Source organism: Thunnus maccoyii, chromosome 14 (assembly GCF_910596095.1).
Source record: "Thunnus maccoyii chromosome 14, fThuMac1.1, whole genome shotgun sequence".
NCBI lineage: Eukaryota > Metazoa > Chordata > Actinopteri > Scombriformes > Scombridae > Thunnus > Thunnus maccoyii.
Window position 1 is genome coordinate 18,697,680 of NC_056546.1, and position 18,315 is coordinate 18,715,994.

At 37.9% G+C, this 18,315-nt stretch overlaps 1 protein-coding gene across 2 annotated transcripts in view; it reads right to left on the reverse strand.

Moving 5' to 3' along the window:
• The window catches only part of eys (eyes shut homolog), a 170,822-nt gene that overhangs the window by 66,654 nt on the left and 85,853 nt on the right, over positions 1-18,315 (reverse strand). For both annotated transcript variants that reach the window (XM_042433937.1, XM_042433936.1), the window contains 6 exons: positions 12,763-12,859; positions 12,139-12,246; positions 10,524-10,669; positions 3,560-3,731; positions 3,114-3,192; positions 2,452-2,651 (listed from right to left, as the gene is read on the reverse strand). In XM_042433937.1, coding sequence (XP_042289871.1) covers positions 2,452-2,651; positions 3,114-3,192; positions 3,560-3,731; positions 10,524-10,669; positions 12,139-12,246; positions 12,763-12,859 — 802 coding nt within the window. The remainder of the gene's footprint in view (positions 1-2,451; positions 2,652-3,113; positions 3,193-3,559; positions 3,732-10,523; positions 10,670-12,138; positions 12,247-12,762; positions 12,860-18,315) is intronic.

Consider the following 18,315-nt stretch of genomic DNA (forward strand, 5'->3'; position numbering starts at 1 on the left):
TTTGTGAGTGTACTAGACTGACCAAACCGCTTCCAAAAATGTGTGGATGCACAAAACATTCTTGCTTCTCAAAAAAAATCTTCTAATGTGATTTTAAAGTAGTCACAGTCCATGTTGTAAATTTATGAAAGAGGCTTCTGCAGCAAAAACACAAAATTGGAAGCTGCTGTCACTCAGAAATTGACAGTCAAGTCTTTTCACTAACACTAGATGGACTAGCACTGGACTGGAGCTAAATCTGTATTAATATTTTCTGGTGGTGTATAATGTTTTATACATCAGCGGTGTGCACAATATATCCACACTGAAATAAAGTGCAAAATTACTGGCTTTCCAGCTGTACCTCAAAGTCTTTAATTATGTCTGTGAATAAACATCAAATCAAACAACTGATTAATAATTCTACTAAATGAGGCCAACAAGCAGTTAATAATGCAACAAAACATTTATACAATATCCAGAACTGATCCCAATTCATTAAAAGGAATCTTCTGTTGTGGTGGAAAATGCACACAGTGCACAATCATCCTACTGCAGATCAGCCTAAAGGACATACTTAACAAGAAAATGTGTGTATGTGTGCAAATTTGTCCTCAGTGTGCACATTTATCTGTAAACGCACAGCATCCACCATATTGCCTCTATGTAATATATACACACAAATAAGCCTACAATGAAGTGAATGCCATAAAAAATGCTGTGCTGAGGCAGTAGGCAGTCCACTACATCAATTTATAATGCTGTAAAGAGCAGCAACCTATTTGGAGTTGTGGAAGTCTTGGCGACATTAAACCACAACACTGATCATATAGCAGCACATCAGCATAAGGTTAGACAATGTAATTAACTGTAAGGCATCCAGGGGAGCTGCTGTGTCAAATCTGCACACTCTTACTACATACACCTTGTATTCAGATGCACTTCATCACTCAAGGGAGAACATGTCTGCAATTAAAAAGTCATGATGCACTTGCAACCAACCTAGGGGACTGCTACTGTATATGAGTGCACAGATATAGGGTACTGCAGCACTACTCTTGTGAGAGAGGATAAATTTTTAATTAGGGATGAGCAAAATTCCAAGGACACCAACACTTATTTTAAGAGAGGAAGATACAAATTCAGATTTTCAAATACTACAAAAGTACCTGCGATTCTGCAACTACACTTAGCTCTGGCCCCCTTAGTTACTGCTGCTTTCCAGTCTTAAACATAACATATGCTTTTGTATGTTTACAAAAATAACAGTGGTGCATTTCTTTGTAAATTTTGAAACAATGGGCCCTTGATTTCACACAGAAATAGACAAAAGCTAGTTTCTCATTTAGAGCCATGACTGTTGATTTTGTCAGCTTAAAGAATGACTGTCGCTGGCAGAAATGATCAGCTGTAGCTAGCTTGCTAATTAAGCTACGATTAAAGGATAGGATCACAATTTTTCAAGTCTGTCTTAAAACAATAGTGAGGTGCCCAAATGAACATCAACACATGTTTTTCCTGCTGTAATCATTCCTCCTGTTCATACTGAACAAAGATCCCCTCAAAATGTGTTTACAGTGCAAGTGATGGGGGACAAAATCCACAGTCCTCGATTTGAAAAAAGAAAACAAAAAAGTATTTACAAGTTTTGAAGATAATATGAAGATTCATCAGTCTGAGTTTGTCAAATAAAGTGGATATTTTCCACAGTTATAGACTTTTTTGTAAACATTTTTTTCTTTGTGTCTTGACTTGTAATGTTTTCCTGTTCAGCTGCAGTGGAAGGATAGTACAAAAAAGAGGAAAGTTGGCACTGAAATGACTAACTTTGAAAGATATTGACTTGATTTGACTAATTTGGACAGCTGAAGCTTCATATTGGCTTCGGATAAACTTTTAAATACATTTCTGCAGGGAAGGAGGGCTACACTGTATTGCAAGTACATTATGAAGGGTTCTCTTAATGGCCAGCATGAACAGGAGGAATGATTACAACAAGAAAAACAATTTTCATTTGGGCACCTGACTGTTGATTTAAGACAGACTTTGTGAATCTATCCTTTGACATCTGCTCCATAATTTAATTTAAAACTCTGATATAGCAGTATCCAGTACCAGCTTCCACACAGTGAGGAAATACTAATGGATGTGCTTGATGCAAATGGGCCTATTTTTTCAGTAATTTTAGTTTATTATGTGCTTCTTGGCCTTTGAAGTAACGCTTGGTTACCACTGTAGGCAGTAAGCTAGATAGCCAGATACCGTTCAATGTTCAGGGGAGGGGTCTAGTTTATGGTCAATTGGGAAATCAAACTGACAATGCGTGGTGCTTTAACATTTAAACTATCTGTCCAGGCAACAACCACATATGTCGTTTGAGTCAGATCATATTACTATGACTCCATCTAGGGACAATCTTTCAGTTCCATTTCATCAAAACAATAAAAGACTTTCAATAATGGACCAACTCACCTGCATGTAAAGTTTGATCCTTCACCGTCAAGGCAGGTTGCTCCATTGAAACACAGCGAGACGTTAAAAGCGGCCTCTTTGCAGACATCTATGTCATTCTCACAGCTTTTCCCTGTGTAACCGTCCTGACAGAAGCATGCGTATTTATCAGTGAGATCCACACATGAGCCTCCGTTCAAACAGGGACTGGAAGCACAGTCCTGTAAATGAAGAGACATCAAATATACAGCAGTGAGCCGGTGTACCAAAAATATAGAACACTGTGACGACAAGAACAACAAAATGTATGATTTTACCATCTATAAATGTGGTTTTAAAAAAGGAGAATAATTTTGGATTAGAATGAATTATTAGTAGTTAAAAAGCAGATAACCAGATTATACATTCAACTAAATGCTCAAAGAAACCTTGTAAGCAACTCAATGTTTTATCTCTAGAGTGCAGCTGAAGCTGTTCTGGGTTTAAATCAATTAGGCATTAGACTAAGCAATTTCTTTTAATCAGGTATTTGTACAATGCTTACATGATCCTAGTAGTTCAATTGACTTATCTTCAAGAAAAATCAATAGAGTTAGTGATACCAAAGGCCACACAAAGATTACAAAACTCTCCTGACATTCCTCTTGAACACACAGCAGGTTTATTAATTAACCTCAACTCACATCAATGTTTGTTTCACATCTGATGCCGGTCCATCCCGGTTCACAGAGACAGAGGTATGAATATATTCCATCCTCACAGCTAAGAAGGACAAAACAGATTTGATTAATCAAACTGACTCATCTGAATCAGCACTCAAAAATCATACTGTATAATATGAACTAAAAAGCATTAATACATGCAGGTCTTTTGCTGTACAGTCTATGCAAAATCCTTAGTGAGATATGTAATCTTTTGAATGAATGAATATTTTCCCCTTCAACAGAATTAATGACTATAATTTAGAGACCACTGAGACAACCTGTAAGTGCATCACATTAGCTTCTTACAACATGTGACATATGTCTTCACTCAATGTGCTGGCAAGGAGTGTAATTAAAAATAATTCCATGCCGTTTCTGCACAATTTACAGTGTTTCTGTCTTAAATGACGGAGAAAAACATGTACCTCCCATGAAGACAAGGTGCTGACAAGCAATCATCAATGTTGGTCTCGCAGTTGAGCCCAATGAAGCCATCAGGACACAAGCAGTGGTATCGATTAGGTGCATCGATACATCTCCCACTATTTTGGCATGGGTTTGAAATGCACTCATCAATGTTAACCTCACACCATGCCCCTAGGAAATGAAGCATATTTTAGTAAGACATTACATATTTAACAACTTAATATGGTAATTTTACTACTTCAGTGCTCAAACACTTTATTAAGAGACAGATTAAAAAAAACTATTAAGGCAAGGCAAGTTTATTTGTACAGCATGTTTCTACAACAAGGCAATTCAAAGTGTTTTAAAACATAGAAGGCATCAAGATAAAATGCAAAAGATTATAATGGGATGTATAGCTGCTGCTGGACAATGTTTGGTTCCTCTGTCGGTTTCCTCTGTCAAACTAAACAAACAACACGAGCGTCTAACTGAGAGTAACTTCACTATGAAAGAACACTGCAACTCTATTTTGGATCTCTGGAGATATCACTGCGCATGCTCAGGGACATGGTCCCATGTTTACACTGCTTTGTTAGTTTGACAAGCAGAAAGGAATAAACAACTGTTTACTGCATTGAGGGAATATGGTGACAAAATGTGTCAGCATGGCACTTTTATGTGTTTTTAATAGTTTTTTGGATGCAATGGAGTTAGTTCTATGGCACAGATATTTTACACTGTGGCTACACAGACTTGTAAATTCATAGTTGTTTTGTGTCTTTTTAATGGGGTTTGTTGATAAAAAAAAGATCACAAAACGCCAGCTTTATCCTTTAACAGTAACCATGGGATATATATATGCCCTTGTCAAGCTAGGTAATGATTATCTGCAAAACTGTATATCCCATCGACGATGTAAACTGCTTTGTCAGCATCATTCGTTATTTTCAATAGATCTAAAGAAAGTGTTTCACATCCAGGTCACACTGCTTACTAGGCAACTGTTTTTCAACCATTCATTCTTTTTGCTATCAGTATGTTTTTTTTTTAAAAACTGCATTGTAACTATGACCTTCACCATAAGTAATTCAGATTCTTAAGCCAGGAATATCATACTGCAGCTTTGGTGTCTTCAAGCTATCTTGATTCATTTGAAGCTGCACAAGGACATATTTTTTATGTTTAAAAAAGTCACAAATCTGGTTGCATTAAAGAGTATCCCATCCATTCAAACTGAGATCCTTTTTGTCCTGTTAAAGGAAATCCAGGTGTCTGGTCTGTACATTTTTATTTTTTATATCTGATTTATTTATGGAATTTTCAACAAAGATTTTCACACATATACCCTCGTATATATGACCGAATGATGGAGTAAAAATTAACAGAGGTAGTAATGATACTACAACACAAGGGTAATATCAGCAATAATAATAAACATTTAAAAAAACACAAATAATAAAAACAAAACATAAGAATACATCAAATCTACAAGACATTTTGGAGACAACCTACTAGACATACTGTCTTCTCCTTGCATGTGATAGGTCTGTACAGTTTTCTATCCACATAGGGTGATGAATCAAAACTTAAGGGACAATCCTGGTTTTAGTCCAGTAACTACAAATAGTGAAATCTTTACATTATTTCCAACCATTTTCCAAATGATATACTGGAAAACATACAATAATATGATATGAAATGCAAAGACTGCGCTCCACAGTGAATTATCAACACTTTCATGAGAAATACTGTGTGATTCTAGCATGATCTGACTTATAATAACTGGTTATTATTTGTCAAAAAGTATTGCATTGATCTAGTCAGCAAACTGAATCCAAGGGGCAAATAATAGGCAAACCTGACTGTTGTGAAAATGATAATGTGAATTAATTTCTTAGTGGTTGCTGTTCAGCAGATGAGTTTTTTGTAGATGGATTGCTATCTCAAGTTAGTTTCAAATTGCTGCAAAATAACTCAAAAAGAAAAACTTGCAGTTGATAGACTCTAAATTGCAAAACCACCAGTATGGTCCTGTAAGAGCAAGATACTGTCTCCCTAACAGCAGCAAGCACACTGTCCAGATAAAGCTGCCTCACCAGCATGACATGTTTTTCCTCTCTGGTCTCTTTAGTAACCTTTGATATAAAGTGATCACAGACTCACATGAGTGTGTTGTGTGCAGTCCAGCGGCATTTCGTTAAAGGATTTTTGGCTTCTGTAGCTCCAGTTGAACCTAAAGTTACTTCTTGCTCACATAATATTGTTCTATTACTGGCAACAAATCTCTGATGTTTCCAATGAAAAAGATTTGCTATGAGACACATAATGCAAAGTGGCGTTCACTTGTGTCTCACGAATCTGTTTGACATTTCATTAGTTATTACACACAGAAACAATCTTTAGGTTCTTGCCAGACATTTTATTGGCAAAACAGTTGACAGTTGGGAAATTGAAAAAATAATTGAAAGATTAATCACCAATGAAAATAATATTTAGTTATTTTTTTACATTATTTTTAAGACTTATTTAGACATCTTCAGTCTAAACCTGTAATAACAGTAAAAACTAGTCTGCCTTTAATTGATAACTGATAAGAGCTGATAAGAAAAACAAACTTATGAGAGGCAAGTTATTGTATAAATAATAATGATTATGAAATTGAATTGCTCCTACAGTATATATCAAAATGACTGAAACAAATATTAATATAAAGATGTATGACATGTCCGGGTCAGTTTACCCAAATTCTGAAATTTCTCTCTCCATACCAACATACTGGAGGTGAAGAAATTTCAATAAACAGTTATCCTGGTTATGTTAAAAAATCCACAAAAATCGCTGTCAGCAGTTTTCATAGGGATTACAATATGTCTTCAACCTGTTCAGTGAGCTCTGTGGATTTTGCCTCTTGAAATACTTTATAATTTTTGTAATTTTTCACTGCTGTGAGCGCCACAAACAAAATTCCAGTCACCTCCACACTGGGATGAAGGCAGAAAACTCACAGATGGAAGTCTGAAAACCTGTCCAAATAAAACCAGAGCTATTTGCCTAGCTATGCACCAGTGAAGCAAAGTTTGAAAACATGGGTTTTTTTCGTAATTTGGGTGAATTGACACTTCAAACTTTTAAATCACTTTAAACGTATCTAAAAAAAAACAAAAAAACAAAAAACAATTAACAAGATTAATTATTGATCACAAATAGCAAGCTGGAAAAAGTGTGTAATGCATTAATTACATGTACAAGTATATATACTGTATATACTGTAGAGAGCTCACTAAAAGAATGTACAGTAGAGTATGCTGCAACATCAGTTGGCCCTTCTAATTTTCCTAAAAGGGCTCAGTGACATGCAGCACTAAATTGATGGAAAAGTGTGTCACATACTGCAAGTACTGTAGCTACTTACAGCTGTATACATTGCCATGTATACTTAGGCACAATCCTGCATGCCAATTGTACTGCACTAGTGAATTATACTCAAAACAACTTATATCTTCACTGCCCATCAGAAGCATTTACGATCAGTCTGAAGATTCTCTAAGTAAGTCAGCTTTTTGATGATATTCATTATTTATGCAGACCTCACAAAAATAGCAACAAGATCACAGAAAAAAATGAAGGGGAGGAGAGAGATCAAGCTGTGAAGGAAATACCAGATAACAGAAACTGTCAAAATGAGTCTCCCTCCTGCCAACAAATCAGAACACAAGTTCTGATTCAACACACTGATGACTGTTTATAATAGTCTAAATTATAGCAGGTACTGCATCAGTGAGATCAATAGAAATCATTACTTTTGCAGAGGAATTAAAAATAAATGAATGGGTGATAGTTAATTCTTCAACAGGGCATTGTTGAGATGTTTTTTTAACCAAAGTGGTAAAAACATTATTTACTAACCCCAAAAATCTGACACTTCCAGGAAGCTAGAGAGATGAAAAATGATGACTGACCCATATCATTTGGTTAGCTTTACGTCTGTGGGCTGCGACAGATGTAAACTAACACAGTCACAACGGGAGCAAGAATTTATTTATTGCCTCCTCTGTTTTATCATGAAAGAGGATCAATAAACTGTCTTAAGTGTACAGAACATCTATCATGCTCTCTCATTATAGGAACTAAAGTGATTCCTTTCTTGTGTCAAGCTGATAACTTGTTTTTATTTAGCCAAAAGGAAAACTATACAGACACTGAGAAATTCACAGTTTATGACCACAAAGGTTGCAAAAAATCCTTGATACACAAAGTTACGATACAGGGTTGCAATAAAAAAATGAACCATGGATAATGTAAGTAATAAGTGAAAAATTATAGTATTGTTTAAAAAGGAAAATATGTTGTTCCCTCACATTTCTATTTCACATCATCCATACACTGATGCTGACAATAAAATACACTCATGTATCTAGATGTTATTTAAGTCACAAGAGACTTCAGGATGTGGGCTGGCGTTTTACATGTTATGAGGATGGCACATAAATGGAACTTCAAAAAGCTTTAAAAATCCTTACACTTACTAAGATGAACAAAACACCATTAATATTGCATAATATGAATGACTGCAAAGAATCCTGCTTGTTCAATATAAATAAATGACAGATTAGTGAGAGAAGAAACCAAGAGAACTGAATTGTGACAAGTCCTTCAAACATAAACTGTTATCTTGACACATGCTGATACTGTACTTCAGTTTCTGAAAATATAATTTATAAATTACAAGTAGTAAGCCCTAATAACACATGTATTATTCATTCTGTCTCACAAAAGCGACAACTGCCTTGAACCTCAATCGATCCACTTAAAAAAAAAAAATCAATTGAATATATGAAAACATTAAAACAAAATATACGCTACATTCCTAAAGCAACAGACCTCTACAGATGCTCAGCGGAAAAGATGAAAATAATCACTAAATTTTATTTATCAAGTTGACCGAGCAAAAGGCAGAAACAGCACTGCGAAGGCCAGAACATCATCATCCAACAATGTGCTGACTGAGGCCACTGCAACAATGTGCTGATTGCACTGTACTATCACTCAAGGGAACATGCTCCTTAATGATGGGTGAAGAAGAGAAAACAGAAGGTGACGAATCGTGTGCTTAAACCGTGATTTATATAAACAAGATCACCCATTAATCATGTCAGTGTAATGACTTCTGACCTCAGTGCAGAACACAGCTCCTGCGTACTGTATAGCTAAATAATACATTGCAGGGCCGTTTAAACAAAACACCCTAAATAATGATCAGACAGCTGAGATCTACACAGCTGCCAAGACTGTCTTACAGTGTGAGATAAACAATTTTTATAGTGCCAATATGACACATGGAGAACAAAATGCATACCAAAAACAGAGCAAAATTATATCCGATTAGGTGAGGGCTATAACTTCAGACTGTTATTGAACACCTGACTTGCTATGAAGTGAGGAACAAGATAAAAAGATAAAGCACAAGATACAAAAATGTGCTTGTTTAATCTTAATATCTACCCTCTAAATGGGTCGTACAGACTTATAAAAGGTACAAAATGATGATAAAAGCTGTCGGACGTGTCGGAAATACGAATGAAACATTCAACCGTTTAATGCTTAAACATGTTACATTGTAAAAAGCTTAAAAATATCCATCAATTTAGAAAAGAGAGGGTCATATTCAGAGCCTTTAGACAACGTTTTAGCTGTTGTTAGAAGGGCTGTATGAAGACACACAGAAACCTGCAGATTTAGTGAAAGAGCAGAACATAAAGATGCACAGGCTGACTCACTAACCAACAACCAGGGGAAAAAAAATCCAATATGGAGGTGGAAATGAAGTGTCATTATAGCTCAATCACATCCACGAGAGTAAGCAGATATAGCACTGGACTGATTTATTAGTAAGCAGCTTCAACTGTTACAGTCAGAATGAGTTTTGGCATTCGATATGCAAAAAACCCCCCAAAAAAAACCTTGACTTCCCTCATGGCTGAAGCAAATAATATGATAATACCATCGAGTGACACAACGAGTTACAGTATTTCGGTGATAGAAGAGATGACACGTCATACCATCAAAGCAGAATAACATTTCAATCAGTTCCAATCAGACTGCAAATACATGATGTGATGAATCACCCTAAGATGACAAATTCAGTATTAAACCAGAAAATATCAAGAAAATACACACAGCTAGTAGAACTCTGTAGCCATTTGTGTTTTTGTGAAAAGTTTCAATGCTGTTACACGTGTTCCTACGGCAAATATTTTGTATGAGTTCTAGTTGGTTCGAGCCAATCCAAACTGTATTCTCTGGCCGCTTGCTCTCTTGGGGAACCCTGTTTCCTCAGATGAGCTTAGAGCAACAGAAAAAGTAATGACTTGTACTATGCTGTGCGTAGGCCTAATAATAAAAGCTGCTTCTGTGGGAATTGGGCCATGCGTGTCAGGTTCTGCTCTCCAGAGTAGCAATACCTCAGAGATTTCCCCCCTCTCTCAACTGGGGAAGGATAAATTGATGATACAGTGTGGAAGACAAATGAAATTAATCTTCCCAGTACCTGACAGGCATCGGCTTTAGATAGTGCATACACACACACACACACACACAAGCACACACACACAGACGCGCACTAAAATAGCTCGATACCCGTCTGGGTGGAAAATAAGACAAATGGAGTGAAGTAAAACAACAATAGCGTTCTGAGACTAAAGAGGCTGACGAAATGAAATAAAGGCAACTAACAGACACTGAGAAGTTTTCATCAGATAAAACAGGTGACATGAATTTATCTCTTGTTAGCTTTACTGAAAAGCAGGCACTGTATCTTGCAGAGGCAGGTGGGCTAATTAAAAGCAAGCATTGTGGAGCAGTTTTTTACACTAAGCCAGATCTGTGTCAGAGTTGCCTCAATAGCGAGCGGCCGCAGCAGTCATGATAAGCTTTTTAGACTCTCATATTGATCTTCATGTCACCTAAGGGCAAAAGAGCTACCTGAGTATCCAGGGCGACAGACACACTTGAAGCCCCCGGGCTTGTTGATACAGATGCCCTCGTGTAAGCAAGGTGAAACTTCACACTCATTCACATCCAGGTCACAGAGCGTTCCAAAATAACCAGGAGGGCAAACGCAGTGGAACCTGAGGAAGATGTGATAACACTCAATCAGTAAGGAATAAGGCGAAATCCAGTAAAGACCAATGTGACAAACAGTAATTACAGCAGACTTTTAAGCTTAGTTCTCCACCTTTAAAATAAACAGAATGATTTTTTTTTTCCATGCACACATTTTTCACACTCTTGCAGAAACAATGTTCGGTTGAATTAATTGGGGAAAACGGCGCTCGAGACAAACTGAAGCGCAAGTTCTCAAACTGACCGACAGCTCCTTACACAAAGTTTAACAATATGACGGCAATTAAGTTTCCCACTGTGTAACTTAATTTGAATTATGTTTGATGACTTATTACTGAGGGTAGGAGCCTAGTATGTCCAATAATGTGGTTTACTCAGTTCAAATCCGTCTCCCCCGGCTGCCGTTGGGTCTAATATCCCTCGACCACACACCTTTGAGGAGATGCTTATCCTGTTTATAGGCAAACATGTAATTAGACACCTTTTTGCTAAAATCCAAATTATATTTTTAATAAGTAAAGCATCATTTTTCATCAGTAAACCAGTAACATTACATCTAATGTGGCATGTGGCATAACAGAACTGTGCTGCCTAATTATGTAAATTCTAAAGGCTTGACTGTGTGAGACATTATTGTGACAAAAATTAACCCTTTCTTTATTGCAATCTAGTACAGTCCATCTATGCCTACTATCACTCTGCTAGTGAGCTAATTAAAACTTAGAACCAGATCAGATGTATTATATTCCACAAAGCCTCTATATACATTGATGAGAGGACACTGTGTGACCCTTTTATAAATAACTTAGTGAAAGGATGAGTGCATATAAGGCAGCAAGGGCTCAGTGAGTATACTGTCTGATTCATCACCATAGTACAGATGGACTTGTTCAGCTTGTTGGGTCAGGGAGATGGAGATAGCGGCACATGTAGTGCTTGTGGTGAGCAGCGAGGTTAAAACACACCTGATGTGAACTCCCTGGACTGTGCAATCAGGGGAACGCTCTGAGCAGGGCCAGGTCACATGAGAGCGAAATCATGACGGGAGACAAACTGGAGACAAACCATTTAGGACTCAAATTGGCCCTGGGACTTCTCTACCCATCTGTCCGACTAAGCCTAGAAGCCCCGGGGCTCCCATTAAGCACAGCAGAGAGAAGCACCAGTGGAGTAAAGCCCAATCTAGATACATGATGTGTTCCTGCTGAATTTGCTCTCTGTCTTTAGAATAGCAGCTTATGTGTGTCAAGGATGAAGACAGGCTTGTTATATAAACTGGAACACTTTGAAGAAGAACACCACAACCTTGTGTGTTTTCTTTAGAGAACGATTTTGTTCATTCGCCTTTCAAAACAAACTCGGGAAATTAAGTCTGCCTGGCCTTTACTGATATGTGCCATTTTTAGTAAAGTGCACAGTGAATAAAGGCTAAGGTGCAAAAGTGAAGCAAAAAAGGAGTTTTATTCATTCTTACTTGTTCACAAGGTCTTGACAAACACCACCGTGGAGGCAAGGGTTTGAGGCGCACTCATTGATGTCTTCCTCGCAGCGAAGGCCAGAAAATCCCATCTTACAATCACAGCTGGAAGAGAAAAATCATTAATATTGATATTTTGCCTCACATGGAAAATAGAAGATCTATCTGTTTCCTACTGGCACACGAACAGAGTGAAAAAAAAATCAATAGGAATTTAATGATATTAATTACACATCATTTAGTCTGATTGCACATACAGTACAGTACCATAGGTCTGTTTAACTGAAGCTAAAGCCAGAATGTGTAATGCATGACGGGAGCAATTAAGGCAGATTTTTTTTTTCCTTTTTGGAGACTGTTAACAGTTTTTCAACATGAAATGGTACATAACTAAATCCATAAAATAAATTTGGAGACGGGGCATGAGCTCAGAACAAATCTATTATCTTAGGCTAATCTGCTATCAAAATTACAGTAGAATGACCTGAAACCTGTGCAGGAATGAAGGCTGCTGGTACTGATATTTTGGATTCACTAATATTTAGAATCCAGAGCAAGAAAGTCAGACATTTTCCTGCCTCTTAAGAAATGAAAAGCTGGTTATGGATAACACTCTTTTACCTGTAACTGTTGACCCCGTCCACACAGTCACCCTGGTTTTGGCATGGATTTGAGCTGCACTCATTGGTGTCAATTTCACACCAACTTCCTTCAAATCCTGAAAGATAGATGAGATGGTCATGGATCAGCAAGCCCCACTACATCCTGAAAACGTCAGGACCGATGATAACAAAGGCCCCAGTGAATGCCATTTTAATGGAACTAGTAGCCCCTGTAGCATATCTCATCTTCCAGCTCTCAGCACTCACTGTTTCCCCTCTGAGAGTGTGTAAGTCTAATAATACTTTAGTGCCACAGACAGATTGGGCTGAGGGTTAGTGGTTTGGGGTTTGGGAGGTGTGTGTCTGTGTGCGCGACTGTGTGTATGTGTCTGTGTGTGTGAGAGAAAGGGAGTGAGTAGGGGGACATCTTGTTAAGTTACGGTAAGAGAGAGAGGCTAAGCCCAAGAGCTCTTTTGCCCTTGTTCATTAGGGGGTTGAGGGGCAGGATGGCTAAGCAGATCAGCATGGATGTTTTGTTGTACTTTTGAAGGCAGCCTGGGAGCTTGTAATGTTCTGCCTGTCGAACGTATTCCTCTGGTGCTTGGTCTTGGTCTGGTCCATAAGATGGGTTTTTCTGTCAAACTACATGACTTATATTTATGATACACACATTAATGAATGAAAAATAATCAATAAACCCCTGATGTACCATTGAGTTCCAGTCTTCAGTGACTGTTTCTGCCATTCCAGTCGTCATGGTATGAGCAATGACACAGCGACACCATTTAGTGTATAATACTACCATCAAACTCCTTTCAAACTCTAAACACAGTCTACTACTGCGTTGTCCCCGCAGAGCACCATCTGCCACGCATAATTAAAAGGGATACAAACCTGTTCCAAAGGGTTAATAAAAGTAGTTTATAATGAGCATTAGTGCTGCTATTGTTTTCCTTGTCTCATTATGTTACTCCTGCTGCTTCAAGTTAGAGTTATATATTTTTGAACTACAGTTTAAAGGGTTTTGCTTCGTCTAGCTGTTAATTCAGAGATGCAAGATGTTTAACACAAAATGTGGTAGCTGAAAATGATGTCTGAGACAAGCAGTCTCATGCAGTTAAATCTTGCAAATGTGAAACCTTTCGAAGTGGTTCAATGTGAAGAAATATATAGAAAATAATATTACATGATACTTTTTAAGGTATTTGTACCATGTATTAGTCATTATTAATTTTTTCCTGTTTCTTAAGGTAACTATAGAAGTATGAGGTTCACCTGTATGTAATGCTACAAAGAATCAGTATATAAAACTCTGTAAAAGCAACAGCAATTTTTATCATTTCAGTGCTTTCAATATCTAGTGTGCAGAACAGATGGCAGACAATTATATAGATAATAAATCTAAATGCACAAAGATGCAATTGTTATTTAGTGAGATGAAGCTCGGCTGGTGACTGATTGTTAAGTATTGTTGAATAGCAAATGTCTATAAATGAAGCACTCCATCACTGCACGTTTTTAATCAGCTGAATAAACTGTATTGTATATCATTATGTTTAAAATGAAGAATGACATTTTTAAATACAACTGGAGCGATGATATTGGAAAAAAAAAGGTACGACAGTGACAATGACACAGCTTTGTGCATCTTGGGACGTAAGAATGAGAGGGAATCCATAAGACCACAGAGAGCACAGAGCATGTGGTGAATTATGGGACAGCACAGGTTTCCCAAGCTGGGCTGTCAGTCAAAGCAATGGTGGAGCACCTCGGGGACTATTTCGAATGTCACCGCAATGTAATGTATCTTCTGCCACTGAGCAGTGACTGGAGGCTTCTCTTTGACAGAGTACAGAGAGGGATACCCAAGGCGCGAGCTCACGTAGTCATTCCATCATCTGGCAGGAGCTACAGTATGTGATCACTGCTCCTGCCAGTGAATGTCTCCAAGGAGAAGAAATTGTGGGTAATCCCCAGTGGATAGTGAACTAACTTTGATGGACGCTTCAATTGAAATATGAGTGATGTCTTCATTTTGAGAATGCGAATTTGATTTGGACTGCTACATTTGTGGCTGTAGTCTCCTTATCAAAGTTGCTGTCAGTCTGATATAACAGTTGCTAAAAGGGGATTCATTTGAAATTCTATTGCCTACTGCTTGTGTAATATCGATTATGGTCTTTGTCTGTGGTGTCATCTGTGTGCTGTCATACATCAAGTCTCAGACATCACTGATTGGTGAATGTGTGGATTATTTTCATGCTGAAACCAAAATGCATCACCATTCCAGGTGTCTGTCAGCAACTTGACGTTGCTTTCTGAACTTCGAAGATACATTTTGATATTTACGGTAATTGCTGTGGGTCTATCTGGCCAATCAGTGCATTATTTTAAATTACACAACATAGTGCACAAATGCAACTTACCACTTCTTTAAAGTTGGACTGTAGGTGTGTCTCTGACCTCTACTGTAATCATAACACCATCATCAGGACAATCAGTGTCCTTTTTTTCAAATCAAGCACTCAAAAAAAGTCAAAATCTAATGGGGCAGATGGAGTTTAGTGAGCCCAATCAAGCTCTCGAGATAAGAAAGATTAGCTTTTATTGTCTCCTTTAGGAGAAATTTGTCTTAGGCATTTCAGAGAACACAGGTGACACAGCAGCATAGAGCGTCTCCATATACACACAATACATATCCATATACATGCACAATCAAACTACAGTTAACATGCAGTATCACACACAGATCCCCCCCCCCCCCAATCTCTTACTATTCAGTAGTTTGATTGATAGTAGAACTCAGTACAATTTATACCTATTCAGCTTACAGTTTTGTAACCTGTACCTTCTGCCCGAAGGCATCAGCTCATTGTGAAGGATTTGGTTTGGGTCACAGATGATTTTAAGGCCCTGCCTCCTCACTGTCTCCTCAAATATCTGGAGAGAAGATGGGGGTAGCATGCAAATGATTTTTCCAGCCCTTCCAGCCCCAGGTTTTGGAGTTATGATTTGAGTTTAACGGACAGGTGCCAAACCATGTTGTGATGCCATAACAAATAATAGATTCAATGGCTGCCCTTTAGAACAATAACATAATGATTTTATCCACTCCATGGACCCTGAGCCTTTGCAGAAAATGCAGACGCTAACTGATTTGTGAACAAACATACTCCATTTAATGAGCCCATTGTAACTGAGAATCAAAGAGAATAACGAAGTACTTGAATGTTGTTACCTCCTCAACTCTCTCCCCTTTGATTAAAACTGGGCTGTGGTCACCAAAAGACCTGGGATCGAAGACCATTTCTTTAGTTTTTTTGATGTTCACACCACTGCACAAGCACTTCTATTTCTGACTTATACATAGAAATGTCTGAATCTGTTAGTAAACTGAATATGGCTGTATCATCATAAAACTTGATAATGTAGTTGTTTGTGTACTGGTTTCTACAATCATTTGTATATGATGTGAAAAGAAGGGGGGAGCTTACGCAGCCTTGAGGAACTCCAGTACTAATAACCTGTATGTCAGAGAGAGTTGAGTTGACCTGGTACCATCTGATTAAACACGGGTTCCCATCTGTTTCAGCTTGTTTAACAGGGTCTTGAGGAGTATAGTATTGATTGCTGAGCTAGTCCATAAACATAAGTCTAGCAGGGCTGTAGGATTTTCAAGGTACTTTAGAATAAAGTGAGTTGTGATGTTTAGAGCATCATCCGTGCCTCTACCATCTTTATAAGAAAATTGGTAGGGGTCTGAGAGATTTGTACCATACAGTAGGTTCTCTACATATTGTAGGAATAGTACATGTATCAACCAAGAGCTGGAACAGAGGGCTCTAGGCTGGGGTCAACTCTTCAGCAAAAATTTTAAAGGACCAGTGTGTAGGATTTAGTGGCATCTAGCAGTGAGGTTGCAGATTGCAACCAACTGAATACTCCTCCTCTCACCCTCCCCTTCCAAGCATGTAGGAGAAACTATGGTGGTCTCGAAACATGCAAAAAACACGAAAGGCCCTCTCTAGTGTTTGGTTTGTCCATTCTGGGCTACTGTAGAAACATGGTAGTGCAACATGGTGGCCTCCGTGGAGGAGGACCCGCTCCTTATGTGGATATAAAGGGCTCATTCTAAGGTAGTGAAAATGCAACAATTATTATTTCCATGTGATTATACACTAATTAAAACATACTTATGAATATTATATTCTATTTCTGCCAAGTCCATTCCTCTAGGTACCACTAAATTTTACACACTGCACCTTTAAGAAGAGGGGCCAAAATACCATCTAGCCCACTGGCCTTCCTAGTGTGCAGCTTTTTAAAAACCTTGGCCACAGCACTTTGATCAGTTACTATTCTATTCTGTGTTGGATCACATGTCAATGTAACTGACAGGTTTTTACATTCATCAATACAATCACTCCCTTCAGAGGCAAAACGTTTATAGAAATTGTTGAGTTCATTTGCTTTTTCCAGTTCAGTACATGCATTTCTCTATTGTCAGAGTTCAGGTTGGTCATTTCTTTCAGAGTCCCACAGTCTTATATTGTGCTACCCTTTAGCCATATTGTCCATAATTCACATGTAGTCTTCTCAAAATGCAGCAGCGTGGATGGCAACAAAATAAAGTTTTGTGTAAGATTGTATTGGCTGAAAATGAACTATGTAATATAGCTGTCAAAAAGGTTTATCTACTCCAGAATTTTTGGTCTACAAAAATGGACACGGCCCTGGCACAGGCAGGCACAAGGCAATTAAATTAAATATATACGTGGACAGGTGAATCAGATATCAAACTAGGGATCATAGCTGTGTTTCTCATAATCAGGCAGTACATCAAGCTTGTGAGTCCTTCACATGTGCTGGTCAAAAACTGGGTTACTTGAGTGAGTGGGTTAAGAATAGAAATCTCTTGCATGTAAACACAACCCATGCAGCCAATTTATCCCACTGTTACACACCTGCACCACCTCTTCAGCACCGCTAATGAAGGCACAAAATGATTAAATACTGAGTTTATTTAAAATGTGTTTACTATACAGCTGTTATAGACGTAGGTCTATTTTTATACATTAGGTATAAATGAAGCCACTAACCTCTTTCTCACAGTGGTGTGCAAGTATTTAACCACAGGTACACTCTGTCTTGAACAATGCTCACAGTAAAACCCTAATGTTTCTCTTTTTTCTCTTTTAGTCATTTAAAACTACTAAGTTAACTCATTTACAAACACAGAGCTTTACCAGTTGCTATGTTTACTTGTACTAGGCTTGATATAACATAGTTGCTGCCAATGTTTGATACCGTGCTTTTGAAAATATTCCAATAACACATCTGTGTTATTTTGTCCCCCCCCCCCCCCCCCCCACTATTCCAGCTCTGACAGTCTCTCTGACAATCCACTGTTCATCCATGTCCATTTGTAAAAGCACACATACTGTAAAACCAGAAATCTGCTAAATGTACAAAGGGAGGGCAGTGAAAGGAATGAGCCATGTGGAACAGCCTGGGGGCGTGTGTTGGCTCAGAGGTCTGCTCTAAATGCAACCACCTCCATTTAATGAAATAA